The sequence below is a fragment of the Ursus arctos genome, unplaced genomic scaffold (genome assembly GCF_023065955.2).
Source record: "Ursus arctos isolate Adak ecotype North America unplaced genomic scaffold, UrsArc2.0 scaffold_32, whole genome shotgun sequence".
NCBI classification, from domain to species: Eukaryota; Metazoa; Chordata; class Mammalia; order Carnivora; family Ursidae; genus Ursus; species Ursus arctos.
The window spans coordinates 10,658,922-10,683,071 of NW_026623008.1; the positions used below are offsets into that span (position 1 = coordinate 10,658,922).

Here is a 24,150-nt window from a genome sequence, read left to right on the forward strand (position 1 = left end):
AGACATTTATGTGCCCACGTTGATCAAGGAATCACACAGCACCGCCTACGAAGTGGTCTTGGCAACAAAAAAGATTTTGGATGTAATCGGGCTTCTAGCTCTAATTGTTAGTTTACAGGAAATGTGGGGAAGAAAGAATCAAGTCAATTGAAACCAGGAGGGAGCAATCAGCCACATTCAGGATGTGAATATTCTACAGGACAAAGGACTTCCTTTCTCCAATAAATCAGTGGCTGAGAAAAAGGGGGTGTGTGTGGGGGGGGTGTGGTTGCCTTTACAGAATAAAAGCGATTTCAGAGACCTAACAACACATGTGATGCGGGGATCTTGTCTGCATCCTGTTCTAACAAACCAACTGTGCAAAGATATCTTGGAGAGAATCAGGGGACTGTGAGCATGGACTGATGTTGGACGAGATTCAGGAATTATTGTAAGTATTGTTCAGTGTGGTAATGTGTGGGGGCGGGGATGGCAGGTAATGCAAAGGGGGGTGAAAGTCTTCCTTCCAGTTAGGAAGCCTTTGTGGCTGAAAAGACACAATCTGTTTTAAATTAATCCAGAAAAAGAAATCAACAAGGAAGAAAAAAAGAAATGAGAGAAGATTGGGAAAATATTGAAGCTGGATGATGAGTACTTGAAGTTCATTGAATTGTACCCTATCTCTACTCTTCTGTATGTTTCAAAAGACCCATAATAAAAAGTTTTTTAATGGAAGCAGTCCCAAAGGAACATGCGAGCATACATGTGAGGTAGAGCGAGCTACAACCACAGTGTAAGCAAATTAATAGACGCCTCTATACCAAGCTGGGACGTTAACAGGTGCCAGAAATGGGAGGTACAGACTTGGACCTTTGCCAAGTGAGCTAGCCAGGCCTCAAAGGGGCCATACATCCCAGCAAAGGGAGGACTTCAAAAAACCCATTTTTTTCCTGGACTGCCAGAAAAGGGAGCCAAGGAGACAATCTGTCTGTTTTCAGCGTGGGTCTGGAGGGAAAAATTTAATTATGGCCACAATAATAATAAAGATGACTGTCACCCTGAAGATCTGTAACCACATGGGGCTGAGCTTCAAATTTATACTCCAGGTGTTCAGCGAGCAAGCTCCAAGCTAAGGAAGGGAATATAAGTGGTTACAGTATCCCTGGCATCCAGCTGAAACCAACACAAAGCTTTCCTAAAGGAAAGCGGCCAGGAATCAGACCCCTCAGGATTCCCACAGGTTAAGTTCAGTCCGAAATGAGATTAAAGTCAAATCACGACACATCTGAGAAACAAGCCAGGATGAGTCAGCATGGGCAGAAGCAAACAGTAGATTGAGGACCGCCCCCCCCCCCAAACACCCCCAAGGACTTCAGACACTGAATTCTCAGACGCAGCTTCTAAAATCACTATGTATTTCATCTTTTTTCGAAGAGGGATTTACACATGAGCAAGGAATGAGACCATCAAACACGGTAGGCATTTGTCTTGGGGAGTTTATGGGAGCACAGGGAGAGCTATCAGACCCTGTACTGTTGGCACTTCCATTCCGATAGAAGAAACAGATTTATTCACAGAATCAAATTATTATGCTGGGGATGAAAACCCAAGGGCTCCCAGAAGCCAGAGAGGAAATGTGAGCATGTGAGCAGTGCAGTGGGAAGGGAGACCGTTTCTAAAGAGGGCAGCCCCTCCTTAGCCCTCACAGCCTGCTGGTCTATGTGCAAGAATACAGCCCGGGTTCCCATTTTCCAAGATGTTAATGTAAGTTAAAATGGTCTGTACACACTGGCCACCATGACAGATACCTGCAGTTTTTGTCACTCAGGACCTCTCTTCTAAAACAGTATGGGATTATGATTCCCCTTGGGGACCACACCTCTCCCCCGTCTCAGCCCACTCTCTCAGAGACCGTGTGGACACCATTTCTGGCGGCAGGGAGAGGCGTGTGACTCAAGCCTCAGCCAGTCAGAGCAGAGCAGTCTCTTGGCCTCAGTAACAGGCTCAGGAAGGGGCCTGTTCCCCAACCAGAGGAAATGAGAAGCAGCAAGGCCTTTGGAAGAACCTTCGGGAAAACACTCTTCCTTGTCCCCCCATGGGATTCCTGAGAAGACGTAAGGGCTAGAGCTATGGCAGCCCTTTTGTGACCATGATACAGGGATTCTCTCTGAGCTTGGATCCACGTGGCTAAAAGCATTGCTGAGAGCTAAAGAGAAGCCAGGGCCTGATGACGTCACTTGGGCCTGAACCCAGCTGTTCCCTCTAGACTTTTCATTTATGGTAACCAGGGACTTTGCTTCCTGCTTACGCCAGTTGGAATCGGTTTCTCAGTCACTCCACAGAAGGAGGCCAAACCCTTCAGCACACCCTTTAACACACTCTGAAAGCCAGACAAACATCTTTGAGGGTTGACATGGGTCTCCGTTTCCAGTCTCAGCACCTGGCCTCCCTTCCTACTCTGTAGGATCATACCTAGCCTCTCCTATTCCTGGTCTTCTAGCCTCCGTTCCCCCTGCCCCTTCTTTCCATGGAATCTTCTCTCCCCGCTCTATCGCCTAGAATCCTACCCATCCTTCAAGACTCAGGTAAAATGCTTCCTTTTTGCTTAAAAGAGCCTTTCCCTCCCCCCAGGTCCCACCCCACAGCAGAAGAATGTACCCCCTCTCTCTGCCCAGGTCCCTCTGACACCCCCTTGAGCACTCAGCCCTTCTGCCTGGGAGCCTAACTACCCAGCAACATTCCTGTCCCCTGTGCTTCTTGACGGTGATCCAAATTTAGACCCAGATTAGAAGGGATGATCTTTGAGACTTGAATTTCAAAAAACAATCCGTTCTCAGGAGAAGTCAGAAAACACGGTGAAAGACGAGGACCTAAGTGAGGGAGTGGAAAGAAAGAGCGGTTGTTCTGGGGAAAAGAGAGGGTCTATGTTGAGTGCCGTGAGGAAGGAGGAAAAGCTAGCCATATCTGGACTGAAGGAAATGATTCAGAGGAAACCCGAGAAGAAATGTCTTAGAGGGGCACAAGGTTGATCTGCTCGGGAAGGAAGATAAAAAGCATGTGACGGGAATGACCCAAAGCAGAAAACAGGAGCACTGTTGAAAGGATAAAAGAATGCAGACAGCAGCAGCATGCTGGGAAACCTCCAGAAAACAAGACAGAGGGTGACAAGTGATGAGGTCATCTCAAACTGGGTACACCGAGAGGCTTTCTGAAAAGGTGGGGCTCGTGTCGGCTTCTGTGGAAGGAAACTGAGGCTTCTGGAAGTTGCCGTTCAACAAACAGACACAAGGGAGGGCCCCACGAGGCCAGGCAGTTGCTAGGCCAGCCATCCCCAAAGTCACCATGGGTCAAACATCCAATTGGGCCAGGTGTCCATTTTCGAGCCCCCCGAGCAAGCACTGTCCCTCTTCTCTCTTCTAAACTCTGTCCTTCCCCAAGACCAGCTCTTTCTTACTGTGATCAGATAACCAAGCCAGACTGGATCCAATCACAGCGGCTCTTAGCCTTTGCTGAGAAGAATTTGGTTAAGGCTCTGGACCCTCTTCCCTGAAAAATGCACAGGGCTCCCATACGCCCAAGTCTCCTCCCAATATCAGGAGTTCACACCATCTCTGAGGCCTATTTTGTGAACAATGGTGCCTGAACTCATTCATTTAATTAAAAAAAAAAATGTAGGGGCGCCTGGATGGTGCACTTGGTTAAGCATCTGCTTCTTGATTTCTCAGGGTTGTGAGATCGAGCCCCGTGTCAGGCTTCTCACTCAGCATGGAGCCTGCTTGAGATTCTCTCCTTCTCCCTCCTTGTCTTCCCCTCTACCCCTCCCCCTGTGCTGTGCACGCACTCTCTCATTCTCTCTCTAAAATCAATCAATTAATCTTTTAAAAAAAATCTTACTGAGTGCCAACCACCTGCCAGGGGCTTCTCTAGGCACCAAGGATGCATCAGGGAAGAAGACAAGGATACTTGCCTCATGGAGTGTACCTTTCATTTCATATTCTAGCCCTCAAAGGATCAGGGAGTCTGGAGATGTGGCCCCGAAATTTGGTGATTCTGACCTGGGGCCAGGTTTAGGACCTCCTGTCCCGAGGAACCCCAGACCAAACCCCCTCTGTAAGGAGAAAGGGGAGGATAGTAATGAAAAGCAGGTGCTCTGGCTGGAAGGCTCACACACTGCTCAAGGATTGTAGATGGTACCAGCACTTTGGAAAAATGTTTGGCAGAATCTTCTACAGTTGGACATCTGGGTTCTCCATGACCCAGCCATTCTACTCCTAGGTGTATACCCAGGAGGTACTTAGATGTATGCATACCCCAAAGACAGCTACAACGGCCCCCAGTTATCGCTGGTGTTCACTCCTCTGGGTAATCCCCTCCCCTTGAGCGTAGGTGGGACCTGTATCTTATTTTGGACTAGCACAATGCTGCAAAGGTGATGGGATGTCATTTCTGTGATTATGTTACCTACGATGGTAACGTCCATCTCACTAGGAGACTCCCTCCATTGACTCTCCCTGGCTTTCATGAAACCTTTCCCCCTTAGGGAGAAGCCCACCCAGCAAACAGACAGTGGGGGCCTCTGGCTAATAGCCAGCGAGGAGGTGAGGCTCTCAGTCTAACAACCCTCAAGGAACTGAATCTTGAACTTGAAAGTGGATCCTTCCCCATCTGAGTCTCAGATGGGACCCCTGGGCTTGGCCAACCCCTTGGTGCAGCCCGTGAGAGCCCCTGAACAGAAATCCACCCCCTGCCCTGCCCCAGCAGGGGCCGGATTCCTGACCCACGGAAACTATGACATGATAAGGGTGTGTTGCTGGAGCCACTACGTGGGTCATGATTTGCTACACAAGAACAGATAACTACTACATGGAATGCAACACAGCAGTGAGAATGAGCGAGCCAGTGCCATCACACAACAAGGACGAATCCCGCAAACATCACGGGGAGTGAAAGAAGCCGAGTGGAAGATGGCACCTGTATGCTTCCGTTTAAACAAAGCTCAGAATCAAGCAGAATAATCTACGATATTGGTGGTCAGGGTGGTGGGTGGGAAATGACCGGAAGGGAGCACAGGGAGGCTTCTAGGGGCTGGCGATGTGCTTCTGGATCTGGGTTCCGGTGAGATGAAGGCATGCACTTGGCGACAATTCTTCAAGTGTGCACTTAGACGGGTGCCCTTTTCACTATTTCAGAATGTGTTGTTTTTCGATAAACAGTTTATGAAAAACGCAGCATTCTGGAGTCGGATCCCGGTCTGACCTCTTACGAGATTTGTAACCGGGCAAGTCGCCTGAGTATTCGGTGCCCACCTTCTGTAAAAGTGAATAAAACCGTGCGCGGCCCCTCACGAGCCTGGATGTGTTAGCTGGCTTTGCTAGCCACATTCATGAAGGTTCGCTGTTGCTCGCAAGAACAGCAGAGTTTGTCCAGACGCCGGAAAGTAGAATTAATGGAGTTGCCCAGCAGTTACCACGCAGAAGCCCTCCAGGGGACGTCAGCGGAGGGAGCTCAGCCCGTCTCTGACACCCACACCCAGAGAGGTCCCAGGACAAAGGGCAAGATGATGTGCGGCTGGTCGGAGGTCAGGTTTGCTCTGGGTTGGGACTGAGTCTTGATGCAAATCAAAGTTCTCCCCAGGGTGTCTGACCTTGGGCTGTCCTCCCGTATCATCCAGAAACCAAACCAAACAAACAAAACGGCCACGAATAACTGCAAACACTCACGGAGCGAGTCTGTTGTACCTGGGCGCAGTTCAGTAGTTTACACTCGCTGGCCCCTGAATCCTCACCCTCCGGGCCTTGCGATCTCCACTGGATGGGCGGGGCAAGTGAGGGCGGACAGAATACATCCAAAGAACACACCCACGGTGGGATCAGCACACTAAGCAGTTTGCAAACTGAACACGCACACCCATCCTGAGCCAGAGCCAAAGCCCGAGGAACCAAGGGAACTTGACGCGGGAGAGGGATTTGCAACAGAAACGAAGACGTGGAACCAGCAACAGAAGAATCCATTTGAGGAAAAGCTTTGAACCTGTGTGTTTTCTCATGTTCTGTCAAGGGAAGGGGACGAGGACAGCGGCAGAAGTTTTTTCTGTGGTTTGTTATTTTTGTGAGTGTGTGTGCATGTGTGTGTGTGTGTGTGTAAATAAAACCCGTATATCCTAAGCCCAAAGGGCCAGAATCAGCGGCTACCTAGCCTCCAGCAGGCGGGCTGTCCGCTCTCCCCTCTGTCATCCTACTCAGCAGCTTGGCTGCTTCCATCCGGTCGTGCTCTTTTTCTCCCTCTTGCTCTCCCTTGTTCCTGTTCCCGTTCTTTCTCTGACTCTCCCTCACTGCATAGAGGCTGGGCAAAGCCTCCCTATCTTCATTTCAATTTGGAAGGCAAAGGCACCAGGAGGAACAGGAAGGTCTGGGAAGGGTGGGAAGGGGGAGAGAGGGTGCGGTCTCCCCAGTCAAGGACAGCCCCGGGGAAGGTGGCTGACACAGAATGAGGTCCCATGGGGGCAGAGCTCCTCCCCCCTCCCCGGAAGGGAAGCCCAGTGTCTGGGCCTCTGAGTTTGATGGCAGGCCCCAGCTACCCTCTCTCAGCTAAGCCACTTTCCCCGGCCCCTTTCCCTCCTTGCTTCAGACAAGCCTTCATTTAACATTATTCAGTCCCGTGTAGGAGGACAGCTGGGAACAACGGAGCCAGGATGAAGCCGGGCCCTTCAGACACCAGCACTTCCGACCTGAGTCACGATACCATATGGCCTGGGTAGCCACCCACAGCTGAATAAAACCAATGATTATAAGCATCACCAAGGAGCCCGTATAATCTAGAAACCTCTATTTTTTTCCTTCGGGGGCAATATTTTTAACACCCCATCGTGGTTTAATTGCAAGTTACAACCCTCTCTCAGTCCCAGAAATCATAAAGCCATAAGTTATTGAGGTGTTTTATTTTCTGTTTCTGAAATTAAAACGGATTTCAGGTTATTGCATTTCAAGGATTGTACACACCCATTGAGATAACTGTGGCATTTTGGGGGGAGGGGAGTCCAATCAAGATTCAGCAGTTTCTGCTCCAGTGGGTCTGAATGTCAGCTTTGCCCTCAGTTTAGAATTCTTCAGAGGGATGGCTATTGGCCACCTTCGACTTCTCAAAGACTATCTGGGGCCATGGGCTCCTCCAGCTCACAGCCAGCCCGGTTTCCATGAGGGTCTGCCTGGCAGTAAGCAAGTTTGCGTCCTGCACTCATGCTGAAGACAAGAATTGGGCTAAATCAAGCATGGAGGTGGAGGTCCAGGTAGGGGTGGTGCTCAGGCCTCCCGGGAGCACCCCTGCAGCAGGCTAGAGAAGCTCAGCAGCCCAAGAAGGTAGGAAGCCAGGCTGTGGGCCGGTGTCAAGGGGCTGTCCCCCGCCCCCACTCATTCCCTCAGGCACCATTCTAGGTACCTGTGATCCATCGGTGAACTCAACAGAAAAAAACTCCCTGCCCTCCTGGAGCTTAGTTTCTATGGAGGGTGGGGCAGGGAGACAAACAAATGAGATAAATCAAATAGGATGTTAGATGGTAAGTGGTCGGATGAGAAGAAGAGGGATAGAGTGTGGAGGTTTTTGTTTTGTTTTGTTGTTCTTGTTGCTCTTTCTTGGTTTTTGGGTTTGTTTTTTAAAAAAATTTGAAGTAGGGCAGTATTTGAGTAAAAATCTAAAGAGGTGAAGGAGATCCCTAGTGGAAGTGCTTTCTAGGGAGTGGAAACAGTAAGTGCAAAGGCCCTGAGGCAGAAAGGCTCTGGGGAGTTGAGCCTGACCCTCCCTGTTCCTGTGAAGCTATTATTACCCAGGTCCCAGTTTCTGTGGTCACTCCTCCAACTTTATGCCAAGGGTCTTTCTGGTTGCAGGGAGGCAGAACCCTCCAGGCCCTGTGAGGGCCTGGAAGAGATTTCTAGGAATAGACTCCAGGGAAGGCCTGGGCAGTTCAATTTCCTAAGACAAGGTTTTGCCAAGTTTGTAACAAATGCACATTTCTGGACCATGCTCCACATCTGCCCGCCCAGAATCTGTGATCGAGTCTGTGTCTGGGAATCCGCATTTCTAAAAGCCTCTGGGCATGTTTGAGCATCTTCACTCTGTCCATTTCCATGAGTTCTCCCTTAGATCTTGTTCTTAATTGACTAGGATAGTCTGCCACATTTCATCTTTCTTAAATGTTTTTTTAGATTTTCTGGAGGCACCTTGCAGGCCATTTCCTGCCAGGGAAGGGAAGCGTTCTCTAGGTATTTAGAGTTGGCGGGGCTGTTCTGCTCCCAGGCAGGTGACAAGGGGGTGGTGGGAGATCGATGAGATTTGCATGTGTTCTCCACACAGCCCCGCCCCCAGTCCTGTGCCCATGGGGGAGGTTTCAAGGACAGTGACCGATGCTGGGGACTCAGGAGATGTTTGTAGAGATAAAGAGCAAATGGCCGAATAAACGTCAGTTTTGACAAGGAAGAACAAGAATCGTCGTGGGTTTGGCGGTTTGGAAATATCCCTTCCCCAGCACATGGAAAAAACCCTCGTTCTTTCAAAATTGTTCCTTCCACCCCATCCCTCTCCCATCCTCATCCCCACCCCCAGAAGTGGTGGTCCCCCCAGCTTACTCTGTTTTCTACAACAGAGAGGAGTAGAGATTCAGTGGGGCAGGGGGTTCCAACCTCTAAGCTTCTGGTTCAGCTCCATCACCCTCCCACCCCAGCTCCACGCACCCAGCCTAGAGCAAAGGAGAGTAGGAAGGAACGACTCTCCAGTCTGCTCCTTCCTCGTTGGAAAACTGAGGGCTATTTCTGTGACCTCTGAGCCTCCGTTTCCCCATCTGTGAAATGGGCCTGGGGATCCCTGAGCGGCAGGCCCCGGGATGCTTCAGGGCGCTGCTGTGGGCTGCGATCCTCCAGGGCGTGTCAGGCGCACCGCCCCTCTTCCCGCCCCCACCACGTCCGCTCCCCCCCCACGTCCGCCCCCCGCCCCCTTGCGCCGCGCCGGCCACGCCCCTCACCGGCCTGGCGGCGTTGCCATGGCGACGTGCGTACACAGGCCGGGCGGGCGCGCGGGGTGCCGGCCGCCGGCTGGAGACTCCGCGGGAGCGCGGCCAGGCGGCCTCGCTCGGGAGCGGGCCGGGCTCCTCCCGAGCCCGCCGGGCTCTCGGCAGGGGACAGAGCGTGGGCTTCTCCCGCGGGCCAGGTGAGTGCGGCACGGCAGGAAGCAGCGGGCGGACACCTGGGGCGGGACCGGTCGGCCCTGCGAGGTCAAGAATTTGGAGGGAAGGCGCGGGAGCCGGCGCCACCCTGAGCTCGAACTCCTCTCAGGTCCAGGCTCGGGTCCCCAAGAGCACTCCAGAGGACGTGCTCCAACACCAGCCCGTCCTCCCTAAAATGCAGGCCCCCACCCCGCCTCCGGAAGTAGCCTGCGCGGGAGTTTCAGGACCCTCCTCGGCACCAGGCGTGCTGCTTTTACATATCCAGCGGGGTACACAGCCGGGATTAGGAGGGTGCGCTCTGGTTCCCCTGAATTAGGGGCAACACCCACCCAATGATCAGAGGAATCTTCCTTGAGGAATCTTTGCAGCTCCCAGGCCACTGAAGACGTGTAGCCCTGAAGACATACTGCTTCTCTAGCCCAATTCTGAGCCCTCCGAAGTGGTGAAGGGGTCGGGGATACGCACGTGATTTGCTCTTTACTATGCCTGGTGCTTCACAGCAGTAAGAACGAATTTACAGAGTTTCACACATTCAAATTACTTTCTACAGTGTTTTCAGGCAGGGGAGTGACTGCACAGGGCAAGATTAAGATGGAGAAATATTGCCCAACCCAAAAGCTACAGGTAGAATTTAGGGTTTCCAAAAAGACACTGAATGGGAAGATTCCTACTCAGCTGGCTGCACAGATTTGGTTTAATGTGTCATTTGCATTTTCATTCAATCAGCAAATGTTTACTGAGCATCTACTACGTGTCAGACCCGGCCCCAGGTGCTGGAGATGGGGTAATGAACAAAACTGTGAGGAAGTGCAAAGGGTCTGAGCTTTTACCTTGCTTGCAAGCTAGTAAGTTAGCCTGGCCAGCTTATGGTTGGTGGCAGAAGACACAGGACAAAATTTGTCAATGCCTTTGCTCCATAATGGGTACAAACACAAGGTACCCATGAAGAATTGTGTCTTAACAAAAACAATACGGTTCTGGCTCTCCCGGAACATATATCTCAGTGAAAGGAAAACAAATAGCAAACACAACTGAATAAAGGAACAAGAAAATGTCAGAGCTTGACAAGCACAAGGAAGGAAATACAGCAGGTGGTATATGCCAGTTGTGACTGAAGGATGCCGTTAGCTAGGGTGGTCGGGGGGTTGCCACATGGGGGCATCTGAGCAGAGAGAAGGCACCAGCCTTGGGAACATCTGGGGGGAGAGCTAAAAATCATGCATGTGCACGATCCACGTTCTGGGGTTTAGTGGCATTTCCTGTGGTTTTTCTGCAGAAGAGACATTTCTCCCAAGTTTGCATTTCAGATTAATTAGGCTTGTATGTGTTGCTTGATAACAGGGTCCTCTGCCACTGAAGTGAATAACTGAAGTGATTTGACAGCAACACAGCATGGTTCTTTGGGAAGAGGCAATGTCTCTCCCTTTCTGTGAATTACATTGAACTTAATAAAATGTATTTCTCATTACAGGAAATCATCGATATTCGTGAGGTATCCGTAGCTCTCAGAGTTTACAAATATAAACTATCTGGCTTACTTTTATTTCTCTTACCCCCAGGTTGGGTCTTTTTTTCCTTTCTAAGGATGGAATCCGGGTGTCAAGGACTTTCTGATATGTCCCAAGTGTTAAGAGACAGTGTAACGCCCCCCACCCCACTCTGCCCCACCCACCAAATGTGGACGTGTGGGAAGTTGAGCCACCAGCCGATTATGCAGTAGTTACATGCAAAGGCTCAGAGCTGTCTCCCTGACACCTGCTGCTGTGTCTTTAACCTCTCTGAGTCTCAGTTTCCCCATCTGTAAAGTGGGACAGTACCCATACCTCCCTCGCAGGGCTGTTCCGAGGAGGAAAAGAAGCAGTGTGTATAAAAGAGTAGCACAGTGCCTGGCACTTAGGAGGGATTCAATCGTTGGTGATGGAGATGTGGATGAAAAGCAGAACCAGACCCGAGACCCTCTACGATCACAACTAGATGGTCTTCGTTTTTATCCACAGTCCAACAGCATCACACTTCAGTGACCTTCCAGTTGAAAAGAAGAGAGAGGGACTTTGGTTTTTGGACACAGCGTTGAGATGGAGGATGTCTCACTGTGTAACTGGACATATCTCAAATCAGAATTCAAGCATCATAAGAATTATCAACATTTTGGAACCCACTGAAGTCACTGAGATTTTTGTATTTGAAAAAACCAGTATAGAACTTACTTTGGAACGCATCAAACTGCAAAATGGTTGGATGCACGGATAGATGGAAGGATGTGTGATACAGCAAATGTAACAAAATCTCCGTTGTAGGATCTAGGTGGTGCGTATAAAGGAGTTTACGCACTTCTTTTGACTTTCCTGCATACTGGAAGTGTTCATAATAAAATGTTGGGGCGGAAATAGGTTCAGAGTCCTGATCGTATGTCCAAGCTAGAGTCTTGATAGTTCGCCTTTCAAAGTTACCCTTTTCCCCCTAATTATATGAAGAAATGGAGTGATTTACAAAGAAAGCATCCTTTAAAGCCCATTCCCTCAATGACAGACTCGGCAGTTTTAGAAGCTCTGTAGAAGGCTTAGACTTTCGTGGGTCTGAGTTCGATAAGCCCAACATTCGTAATAATAATAATAATAATAATAATAATACAAATACGTGGTTAGTGTGTAGCGGTCACCACCCTACATGCTTCACACATATGATTGTATTTCATCTTCACAGAACCCTACGGGGTACAGAGTATTATTAACCCCATTTTACAGATGAGAAAACTGAGGCATAGAGAAAGAAGTAAGTCACCCAAAGTCACAGAGCTAGTGTGCGGAGGGTTAAGAATATGGGACAGAATACTGGCTGTGTCAGATAACTGCCCTTGTGCTAAGCTTCCTGGGAGCCAGACCGCGATTATCAGTGGAATTCAGGCTTGTCGTGGGGTTGTTCCAGCTCCTGGTGGTTTGTGCTCTGAGTTATGTAAAAAACGTCTTCTGTGGGATGATCATCTTTGCTAGACGTCACTGTTTAAAAAGATAGTCTTAACAGTCTGCAGGAATTGTGATCAAACTGTGAAGTCCATCTACCCTCTCCAACCTCTGCTGATTTCTCCTTTAAATAGGACGGTGCATTTCATCCGTTCTAAATGTGGTGTTGAATAATCAGAAGATTGCATTTTCCTAACAGTGTTTTTTTCTGAAAACCTTCTATAGGGAAAGCAGAGAGTATGAAAGCCTACCTAAAGAGCGCAGAAGGCTTTTTTGTCCTGAATAAAAGTACTACTGTTGGAAGGCATGAAGACTCAGACCTTGTGTTAGAGGTAAGAACTGCTCCTGTCCGCTCCCAGCTTCTCCCACCTCCACATATCCCTGCTGTTCTGTGGACTCGAGCCTCTTTTAAAGCACACCCTCTGGCTAACAGCCACATCATCCCTCCGTGTGCGACCCATAACCGCCTGCGGAATGTACTGGGTCTCCCCAGCATGTGTAGTGAAAATGAGTATGCGACAGAGTGTGATGTGCCCTCTGTCCTTTTTGGACCGTGTGTACAGATGCCCCACCCATCGTCCCCTCCCCTCAGCCAAATGGGGCCATGTGGAAGGGGGCACGGAGCTGATGCTTTGACCTTCACCTGCTCTGGGCCTGACAGCGAGGACCACCTGAAGTACTCCGCTTGAGCAATGGCCTCTCGCCCTTTCCAGAGCTTTTGGAGACTGTTGTGATGTGTATACCATTTTGAGAATGTTATATCAATGGAATTATACCACATGTAACCTTTTGAGATTTTTTTTTTTTCACTCAGCATAATGTCCTTGAGATCCATGTAGGTCGTTCGCCTTTTCCTTTTTATTACGGAGTAATATTTCCATGGTGGAGATGTACTGTTGTTTGTTTAACCATTTACAAATTAAAGGACATTTCGATTGTTTCTAATGTGGGGTTGTTACAGATAAACCTACTTATGAACATTGGCACACGGGTTTTTGTGTGAACGTAACTTTTTCTTTCTCTGGGGTAAATGCTCAGGAGTGTGATTGCTGGATCAGATGGGAAGTGTATGGTCTCTAAAGAAACTGCCAGACTGTTGTCCAGGGTGACTGTACTCTTTAACATTCCCACCAGCAGTGTATGAGACAGTTTCTCTGCATCTTCACCAGCAACAGGTGTTATCACTGGTTTTTTATTTTAGCTGTTCTGGTGTGTCGTGATGCCTCCCCGTGGTCTTCATTTGCATTTCCCTAATAGCTAGTGATGTTGGACATCTTTCCATGGGCTTATTGGCCTTGTGCACGTCCTCTTAGATGAAGCGTCTCTTCGTGTCTTTTGCCCATTTTCTAATCACATTGTTTCATTTTTAACTATTGAGTTTTGAGAGTTCTTTAAATATTTTAGAGACGTGTCCCTTTTCAGATACAGAGCTTGTGGATCATTTGTCCTTGTTGGTAGCTTGTCTTTTCATTCTCTTAACAGAGTATTTTGCAGGGCAGAAGTTTTAGATTTTGGTGAAGTTCAGTTGAGCATTTTGGTTCTTCATGAATCATGCTTTTCATGTCCTGTCTCAGAATACGTCACCAAGTCCTCGATTCTGAGGATTTCTCATATGTTTTCTTCTAAAAGTTTTATAGGTTTTGTGTTTAAATCTATGAACCACTTTGAGTTCGTTTTTGTATATGACATGAGACTTAGGTCAAGGTTCATTTTTATTGCAGGTGGCTATGTAGTTGTCCCAGCACCATTTGTTGAAAAGACTGTCCTTTCTCCATTGAATTGCTTTTGGAACTTTGTCAAAAACCATTTAGCCGTACTTGTGTGGGAGCTATTTCTGAGTTCCCTATATGTTTCATTGATCTATGTGTCTGTCCCTCTACCAATATGACAGTCTTGATTACTGTAGTTATATAAGTCTTGACTCAAGTAGAGTGGTTCCTCCCATTTTATCCTGCTTAAAAAAAAAAAAGATTATTTTTACCTATTTTAGTTCTTTTGCCTTTCCATACAAATTTTAGTATAAGCCTGTCTATATATACAAAATATCTTGCTGGAATTTTGATAGGAATTGTATTTAAGCCAATATATCAGTGTGAGAAGAATTGATATCTTTACTATGTTGTCTTCCAACCCATGAACATGGTATGTCTCTCCTTTTATTTAGGGGGGCTTTGATTTCTTTCATAAATGTTCTGTAGTTTTTAGCAAAGCAGCCCTGTACATGTTTTGTTAGATATATACTACACTTAAGTATTTATCTTTTTTTTTAATGATTGTAAACGGTATTATATTTTCAATTTGGTGTCCACATGTTCACTGACAGTATATAGAAATACAATTGATTTTTGTATGCTTATGTGGTATCTTGCAACTGTAACTAAACTTTCTGGAATTTTTTTTGTTTCGTTTTTTGTTTTGTTTTGTTTGTAAGATTTTATTCATTCATTTGACAGAGAGAGAGAGAGAGAGCTCAGAGTGCACAAGCAGGGGGAGCAGCGGAGGGGGAGGGAGAAGGAGGGAGAAGCAGGCTTCCTGCTGAGCATGGAGCCTGATGTGGGGCTCAATCCCAGGACCCTGGGATCACGACCTGAGCCAAAGGCAGATGCTTAATCGACTGAGCCTCCCAAGTACCCCTAGAAGGTTTTTATGGATTTATTGGAATTTTACACATAAACAATCATGCCATCTACAAATAAAAAGTTTTATTTCTCCTTTCAGAAAAGGAGATCTTAATGCCCTTAATTTCCTTTTTCTTGCTTTAATGCACTGGCTGGAACGTCCAGTACTCTGTTGAATAACAGTGATCACAGCAGTATAAATCTTTGTAATTGCTTATTCCTAATTTTCTGAGAGTGTTTATCAGAAACTCTCAAATTTAAAAATAACTCAGTGGACCTCTCCTTGAGGTTCTCATCCATGATGTGGTCTCCCTACAAGGAAGGACACAGAAATCTCTGTTCAGCGCGCAAAGTCGAGGAAAGGAAAAAGCATTGCAGTTTCTTCTTTACCACAGCAAGGGACAGGTTTTATGTAGTTTTATTTCATGTCTGGCCAAAGTACAAACAGAGATCTGTTTTTTGAACCTCAGTATGATATTAGAAAACTGCAGGCTTTGGAGATAGACAGACCTGGGATTGAATCTCATTAGGCCACCGGCTGGCTGTGTGACTCTAACCCAATTACCTGATTTCTCTGAGCTCATTTTCCCTGTCTATAAGCCACTGACCTCACAGGGTTGTTGTAAGGATTCAGTGAGAAATGCACATAAAGTGCTTGGCACGTGATTCTAAGTAAATGACACTATGATCGTTAATATGGGCTCATAAAATGGAGATTGAGAAGAATCCTTAAAGGTGCACAGGATTAAATGAGGAGTCACTGGTATTAACAAGCTGTATGGAAAAAGGAACTAATGAGGACAATTTTTATACAGACAGAAATTGAGTTGCATTCACTGTATAAAAATAATTGACTGCCTACTGCTCCTCAGACTTAGTTTAAGAAGGAAGTCACCCCTGCCAGCCACAGTCACATTGATTTATGAAGCAATCAGCTGTGTTTCCAGAAGCACAAGCTCATATTGGCTCCCTAGAGAACAGATGACACATGAATTGCCCAGTGTTTTGTGAGCAGGCTTTTGATGGGTGCTTCTATCCTCTCTTAGACAAATCCTCTTCCCCCAAGCTTAAATGGATTTGGTAGAGGATTCGTTTAAAAAGGGGTTGTGGGGACACAGGGCCATTTTGAAAAATTGAAACCTGCTGACGTGTCAACATTTTCTAGTTTTATAAAACAAGACAAGGTGAAAATTGCTTCTCTGCTGACTTCCTTGGGTCTTTCTGATGAGAAGAATCACCCTTGATCAGCTGTGGGCCACCCTGAGGAATCATCCAACAGTCAATTTTTAGTTTATGTTATTTGTACCACTAGACGTCATTTCACTAAATAAAGATCAGAAATACATAATAAAAAGTCATCTTCAAAATTACCCAGAGGTTACATCTAGCAAATAAAAAGGATTGTTTTATTTACCTGAATAAATCCTAAAGAGTAGGCGGTCAAATCATGGAGGTGTATACCCACTGGCAAGGCTGACATATTGTCCTGATCGTTGATGGCATCAGATTGTGACACTGTTTACTTTTCCCGATAATGGGAGGTTGTTACACGCTTATAGTTTTAAAAAATTGGGAGAAAGCACAGTATAAGGAAGAAAATAAAAGTCACTTGTAATCATTTGGCTCAGGGAAAAAATCAGTATTGATCTTTGCGGGGTTTTGCCCTGCAGATTTCTTCTCTATCCTGTAAGGAGTTTGGTTCTCTCACAGCAAAAGGAGGCCTGTTTTCGCCAGGCTAGCTTTATGGTTGTTATCACTCATTCCTTCCACAAATATTTACCTGGAGGCTTAGCACTGAGGCAAGCCTGGGGATAAAGCAATGGTAGAATAAGTCATGGTCCCCACAGTCAGAAAGCTGCTAGGAGAGAGACATGTTAAGTCAAAAGATCCCACAAAGACGTGTATGGTTCTATGCACATTGGGGCTCTAAAGGAAAGGAATATGGAGGATAAGGAAGATTTAACTAGACAAGGGGAAAGGGAATGGCATGTGCAAAGGCCCTGGGGTAGAAGAGCATATTATGAGCCCAAGGGACTGAGAGAAAACCAGCGTGTCCAGAAGAGTGGAAAGGGAGAGAGCTTGAGAGATGAGTAGGCCTCCTTCAGCCACTGTATCTGAAGAGTTTGGGAAGAAACTGAGGAATTTTAAGCAAGGGGGGAGACATGCATTTTGAAATGACCATCCTGGCTGCCATGTGCAGATTCGCAATCAGGAGCTCTGTTCAGGGGCACCTGGGTGGGTCAGTCAGTTAAGCGTCTGCCTTCAGCTCAGGTCACGATCTCAGGGTCCTGGGATGAACCCCTGCATCAGGCTCCCTGCTCAGTGGGGAGCCTGCTTCTCCCTCTCCTCCCTCTGCTCTCTTTTGCTATCTCTCTCTCTGTCTCTCCAAATAAATAAATAAATATTTTTTGAAAAAAGAGCTCTGTTCAGAATCTCCCCGTCTCCCATTTTACAGAGCTCAAAAGCCTCAGCCTTGCTCATTTAAGACATAAACCTTGACAATTTTAATTTGTGCATTTGGTTGTGGCTTGTGAACTGTAATTTTTTTAGTTAGACGTAGCTATTATTTAAACCACACTGAGAAAGGGGCTCAGTTCTTCCAGACTGAAGAAATACTGCAAGCCAGTGGTTGTAGAATTTTCCATCTGTATCAGAGTGCTTGTTAAACATGAACTAGACATTCTGACCCAGGATGGGTTCAGGATAGGGCCCTGGAATCTTCACATTATATATGCTCCCCGGGCTCAGGTGGGGACCGTGTCCCAGGGAGATGGTTCCAGGACCACACTTTGAGGGCTCTCCCTCTCTCTTCTTGACCATCATGTTTTTTCCCTCCTGATGTTGTGGGAGCTCCTGTCTGGCGGGGGGAGGAGTGCATACTATTTCAGTATACTCTGTTTCGAGGGAAAGAGAAGCAAGAGTTCCACAGTGAAAAGCTGACCCACTCTCGTCCCTCCCCGAGAACTCACTAAGCTACCCTCGAGAGGTTTCCAGATACCCTCGAAGACTGAGCTACAGGACGGCCCAAGTCAGCACAGGGAGGGGTGTGATGGAGGAAAAGAACAAAGGCGAAAAAGACAGGGGGTGAAATGCTTACACCCGCACATCTGGCCTGGGCATGCAGCGCCCTACCAGCGGGTTCCTTTCCAGCTGGAGCAGTCTAGCACGCGGCAGCCGCTTCTCAGGTGGGATCTGAGGGTTGTGGAGCAAGACTGATGTAACAGACACACCAGCACCCGTACAGCCAGATGACTCTTGTCCCTTTGCCTGGCACCTGCCCGTTCTGGGCTGCCTCTCAGAAAAGAACCAGCAGAGCCTAAGTGGTCTTCTTGTTTATCATGAGTAAACAAGGCTGCTGTGATTGTCCTGTTATTTACATCACCTCACAGGTGTGTGGGTGCATCTGCTGTGCCTAAGGGCTGTCTGTACCTCTGATGGGCATCTCTGGATTGCCCACCACAGGTTATCAGCGCTGGACAGCCCGTCCCGCGTGCATTTCTACCCACTGGATCTTCGTTCAAACTCGGCACCCATGTCATTTTCATTTGTGTTTCTCTTATGAGTGAACCCCTGCATTTTGAGAGGTAAGGTGACAGGTGGACTTGGCCTGGATAAGGATTCCTACCCTGCTCAGTCTCTGTGGGGAAATGCATGGAAGGACACGGGCCAGGAGGCAGGGCAGTCGCCGCCTCTCCCATCTGCTCTTCTTGCTCCCTGCTCACCCCGGTTGTGCTCCCATGCTCACCCCTGGCTCCTCCCCCAGCTCCGCTGCTTCTGGGATTCACCCACCTGAGTCCCAGGGGAGCTTTCCTCTCTCCTGTTCGAGAACTGGCAGCTGGAACTCAGGGCTGATCTCACTGGTTACTTCCTACTGCAGCAGTTTTTAAATTTTTTTAAAGATTGTATTTATTTGTCAGAGAGAGCACAAGCAGGGGGAGCGGCAGGCAGAGGGAGAAGCAGGCTCCCCGCTGAGCAAGGAGCCCGACGCAGGACTTGATCCCAGGACCCTGGGATCATGACCCGAGCTGAAGGCGGATGCTTCACCGGCTGAGCCCCCCAGGTGCCCCCCCTACTGCAACAATTGATGAGCTGACTTTCCCTCCAGCAGGTGGAGAGCTTCCAATGGGGAAAAAAAATTTATAGAAAAGGGCTGATCCCATGTTGCTCTTTTTTTTTTTTTTTTTTTTTGTGGTAGAACACACAGAACACAAAATTTTCCATCGTAACCGTTCTTCGGTGTACAGGTCAGCGGCATTCCATACATTCACCTTGTGCAGCCAACACCGCCTCCATCCCCAGAGCTCTCCATCCTGCAAACCCTGCACCCTAGACAACCATCCCCAGTGCCCCTCCCCCAGCCCCGGGCCCCCAGCCTTCCGCTTTCTGTCTCTGTGAATTTGACTCCTCCAGGAACCTCCTGTAAATGGAATCATGCAGTATTTGTCCTCCTATGACACTTACTTCACTTAGCGTCGTGTCCTCGAGGTTTGCCCGTGTTGTATAGTCCGTTGTATGTATTCCGCACCTGCTGCTTATCCGCTTACCTGTCAGTGAACCCTGGGTTGTTTCTTCCTGTGGCTACTGTAAATAATGCCTCAAACACGGGCGTACAAATCTCTCTTCCAGCCCTTGCTTTCGGTTCCTTTGGATGTATACCCAAAAGTGGGCTTGCTGGACCGTATGATAGTTTTATCCTTAATTTTTCGAGGAACCGCCATACCATTTTTCTCATCCGCTGCACCGTTGTACGTTCCCACCAACAGAGAACAGGGGCTCCACCGTCTCCACATCCTCACCGACACTGGTTTTATCCTGTTTGTTGATCGTAGCCATTCTAATGGATGTGAGGTGGCAGATCATAATCTCTTCAATAGCACAGATCGTACAAACTCTGGAGTGTGCATTTCTAGATTACTTACCACGCCTCACGTGGCTTCCTATATAGTCTTTGTACTGTATGTGTATTTACAAAATTACATTCTCAAAAAAAAAAAACAAACCCTATGGGGTAGGAACTGCTATTATCATTATTAGCCTCATTTACAGATGCGGAAATGGGGCTCAGAAGCGTTAAGTAACTTTCCCCAAACCACACAGCCGGTCAGGGGAGGTGAGGCTGGGTTTCCCATTCGGGGCCAGCTGACTCAGTGCTTTAGCTCTGGGAGCATCTAAAATCTAAATATCTGAAATTCCTTGTGAGTTCACTGGAATATTAAAATAGTTCACTGAGCTAGGGAAATTCCATAGCGTGAAATCCAAAGTGAGGCTCATAGGTGAAACACGAAATGAATTTTCTTGTGATCTTCATTCCCACCACTAGCTGGGGTGGCGCCATCTAGTGGGGGATTTGTGTGGGGAAGGTTGACCCAGTGCTTTCCACCCAAGAGGAGCATTGGGGCTGTAAGTTAAGGCCCCACAAGAATCCTGTCTGGGGGTCACGGAGAGCCTCAGAGAAGACCAAACTTGAGCTGCCTCTTTAAAAGAGAAGCCTGTGGATTTTCCAGGCAGAGCAAGCAGGAAAGGATGCCCCAGGTGTTGAAACAGCATGTGCAAAGGCCCGGAGATGTTCGGTGAATAATTTGGCCCGGGAGAAAAGGACAAAACGGCATGTTGGTGGCAATGTGTAAAATGGAAGCCAGGCTAAACATTTGAAGGGGAACCTCTGCCCCCTTCCTACCCTCTCTCCACCCCGGAAAAGGCTTTTTAAGGTCAGGGAGGAATCGATGGTCTTTGTTATTTGGGTGGGAGAAGAGCAGGCAGAGAGGCCCTAGACCAGAGCAGCCAAGGGCATGACCTTGGCACCAGCAGGCTGGTTCAGAGCCTGGCGCCCTGGCGGGCTGTGGGGTCCCAGGCAAGCTATGCAGCTGTTCCCCACCGTGGTCTCTGTATATGTGCCACGGGGATGGTTGCAGTGACCACGTTATGAGGCCTAATTACTGTGAAGTGCTTAGATCACTGCCTGGTGCTGTCAATACTGTAGTAAATGTTGGCTATTGTCTCTGTGATCTACTTACAACAACACAAAGGGATGATGTCACCGTGGTCTACTTCAAAAGTCAGGGTGGACTCAGCTGGTTTCTCTGCCCCAGGTCACACGAGGCCAAAATCAAGGTGCTGGCGGGCCTGGGCTCTGACACAGAGTCTCCAAGGAGAATCCGCTTCCAGTCGGTTCAGGTGGTTGGTGGAACTTAGCCCGTGCAGTTACGGACTGAGCTCCCCTTTTCAGGCTGGCTGGCCATGGAGGTGGCTCTCAGCCCAGAGAGGCCACCCACATTCCAGGCCGGTGGCCCCCTTCTTCTTCAAAGCCAGCAGCATTGGGTCAAGGCCTTTTCATGTTTCAGATCTTTCTGACCCCCTCTTACTGCTCATCTGTCCAACTCCAGCCAGAGAAAGTTCTCTGCTTTAAGGGTTCATGGCATTAGGCTAGTCCCACCTGGACGATCCAGGGTACTCTCCCTCTCTTAAGATCATGGGTTAGTAACCTCTGTATCTGCACAGCCCCTCGTGCCATGTAATGGAGATAGTCCCAGGATCCAGGTTTAGGGCATAGATCTCTTTTGGGGCCCATTCTACCCACTGTGGTTAATCCTACCTCTTGCCTGCACTGTTTCCATGGAGTGGGTGTGGCCTTATGGGGCTTGTTTGAGAGCTCTTTGGAGGAACCAGTGAGGACAATGTCAGGAGCCGTGGAGAGAGGTGGCGGGTGAGCTGGGAGGGTCATGTGGGACGGGAGGGGGCAGGAGGCAGTGTGAGGTGAGTGCGTCAGCATCCAGGGGCAGGCGGGCGCTGGGAGGCCCGGAGATGAGCGGGGGGTTGGAAATACACATTGGAGAATCGGGGGTGGTACAGCGGCCCCGCCTGTGGACAGAGCAAGAAGGAAAGGGCGCTGGCCCTAGAATCTTCGGGAGCTGTGGAATCTGGGGGCAGGTGAAGGGAGAGGAGCCCAGCATGGAGGCCTAGGAGCAATCAGGTATCAGAACCAGCAGGCTGTGGCCAGGCCGGGGAATATATCAGTAACATATACGTAATACACTGAGGGTTTACTTTGTGCCGGGCACTGTTCTGGGCACCTCTGCGTATATTAACTCATTTAATCCTTACAGTGAACAACCCTACGAGGCAGGCACTATCGTTTCCCCCATTTTACAGATGAGGAAGTTGAGGTCACACAGGGTGGATTGGGGGCTGGGAACTGGTCAGGCAGTCTGATTTGAGGAACCAGCCTCTTCTTGAGGCTTTGCCCCTCCTCAGGGCTCTCTCAGGGAGACCAAGGTAGGAGGGTGTCACTGACAGAGGGAAGCAGAGACGCTTCCCCTTCCCTCCTCCTCCCAGACTCACTGTCTTACCAGAGCCCGGCTGTTTCCTCATACCCTTATTCTTTTGAAAACCCCCGTTTTCACTATTTCTGCACTCCGTCTTTCTCGAGGCAGTGAGGAGGGTGGGGCTGGGAGATGGGATAGCCAAGAACCGAAAGGTAAGAAGAAATAGATCTCACACACACACACGCACACACACACCATTTAATTTTTAAAATGTCGTCCTACTACCTTGAAAATTCCTCCAAACAGTACCTCCTGGCAGTCCTGTGAAGCACGGCGTATGAAACGCACTTTTGCACGGGAAGCAGCCCCAGGGAAGCACGACACTTGCCCGAGGCTGCACAGCTGGGACGCGGCAGGGGTGGGGTTGGACTCCTGGCTTTCCACCTGCAGAGCCCATCCTCTTGCTCCCGGTAGTGAGCGTTTCGGTGTTCTCCTTAGGTGCCGAAGTTCTAAGTGCTTTTATGTGTGTTATCTCACGTACACGTCACCAATAACTACTAGGCCGCTCTATTGTCTATATTCACAGAGGAGGAAACTGAGGCACTAAGAGACTAGGTCACGTGCCCAAGGTCACCCGGCTAGGAAGTAGGCGAGCTGGACTTTGAACCCGGGCCCTCCACCTCGAAAGCCGCTCCAATAAGCAACACACCGTCCTGCCTCTTCAGCCCCCTCACCACGAGGCCACGTGCCTCCCCTGACCACAGTGCCAGCTGCCCCAGGGCTGGGGAGCCGTGGGTGACAGTGGCAGTGGGCTGAGGGCTCAGGTGGGAAGGAACACTCTCGAGGCAGCTTGACAACAAAGGAAAGGAATGGGGGAGGGGAGGGGAGGCGTTCTGAGGATGGCGAGCATGTTCACGGGTTAGGGGGTCATGCTGAGACTGAAGATACAAAGAGGAGACCCTCCGTGAGCTGGGACCAGACGAGGTGGGGTGAGGACAAGACCACCCTGAGCCCCTCGGCGGCCGAGAGAAGGGGACTTGAAAGCCATATCTGAGATCTTCTCCCTGCTGGAACTCCAGGTCCTGGCAGGGAGCAGAGGGCCGTTCAGAGTGGGTGTAGAGTGACAGAGGTGGGTTTCATAAAGGGACTCCTACAGAGGGTGGCCAGACTGAAAGAAACCGCCCAGGATGGTGTGGTGCCCAGAGCCACTGAGACTGAGGGGCTCTTCCCCCCCCCGCCAGACCTGAAGGGTGAGGGGGTTACATCTCCTGGAATCCCCAACAGGAGCTGTGGCTTTTGGTGGAGGGTTGTCCCCAGCCCATGGTGACCCCACAGGGAGGGAGCCAGGGAGGAAATACCCCAGCCTCTCTCCTCCCTGCTTGGATCTCTGATCCCCTGTTGGCCAACCCCAACCAGAAACCAGAGGCAAGGAGCCCATCAGCCCATTGATGCAGCCACGTGGGCTGGCCTGCTAGGGCAGAGGGCAAGGGGGAGCAGGTGGGTGAGGATCGGGGGGGCAAGTGGAGGACGTCTGGCAGGGGACAGGAGATGAGGACCTGGAAGGCTCTTTACGAGGTAGAATGAAAGTCCAAAGACCAGAGACCGGGGGCTGGGGGGCCCGAAGGGAGCAGCACGTGGCTGGGATTGGGCTGACTTGAGGACAGAGTGTGAGGATGGTGGGGAGATGGGGACAGAGATGGACTTGGAGGAGCTGGTGAGCTTGAGCGGGGAGCCAGGCCGGGGCAGGTGAAGGGGAATGCCCACAGGGAGTGGATGAGGAAGCAGAGGCCACAGGAATCAGAGAGGAAGGGAGGAGGAGGAGGAAGGGAGGAGGAGGAAGGTCATGCTCTGAGACTGGGTTTGGGAGTCGCAGATGAGGCGGGATTGAGAACTGGCTCTGAAGGAGGGTTCCAGATAATCAGGAGCCTTGGCGGCAGGGAGGCTTCCTCAAAGCCCAGGGCTCACCGGAGCAGATCCTTGTGTTTAGTGGATTTGTTAAAGTCCGTGTTTTATGGACCCACTAAATACTTTTAAAAGATATTTAAAATGCGGTAGACTTTTTAAAATGCATGTTCCAGGGCTCCTGGGTGACTGTTCGGTTAAGCGTCTGACTCTTGGTG

General features: G+C 49.2%; 1 protein-coding gene across 1 annotated transcript in view; it reads left to right on the plus strand.

Moving 5' to 3' along the window:
• Positions 1-9,046: 9,046 nt before the first annotated feature.
• Positions 9,047-24,150, plus strand: part of FHAD1 (forkhead associated phosphopeptide binding domain 1) — a 125,276-nt gene continuing 110,172 nt past the window's right edge. Inside the window, exons 1-2 of the mRNA XM_044391403.3 lie at positions 9,047-9,174; positions 12,376-12,482. Of these exons, the coding sequence (XP_044247338.2) occupies positions 12,390-12,482 (93 nt within the window). The 5' untranslated portion in view covers positions 9,047-9,174; positions 12,376-12,389. The remainder of the gene's footprint in view (positions 9,175-12,375; positions 12,483-24,150) is intronic.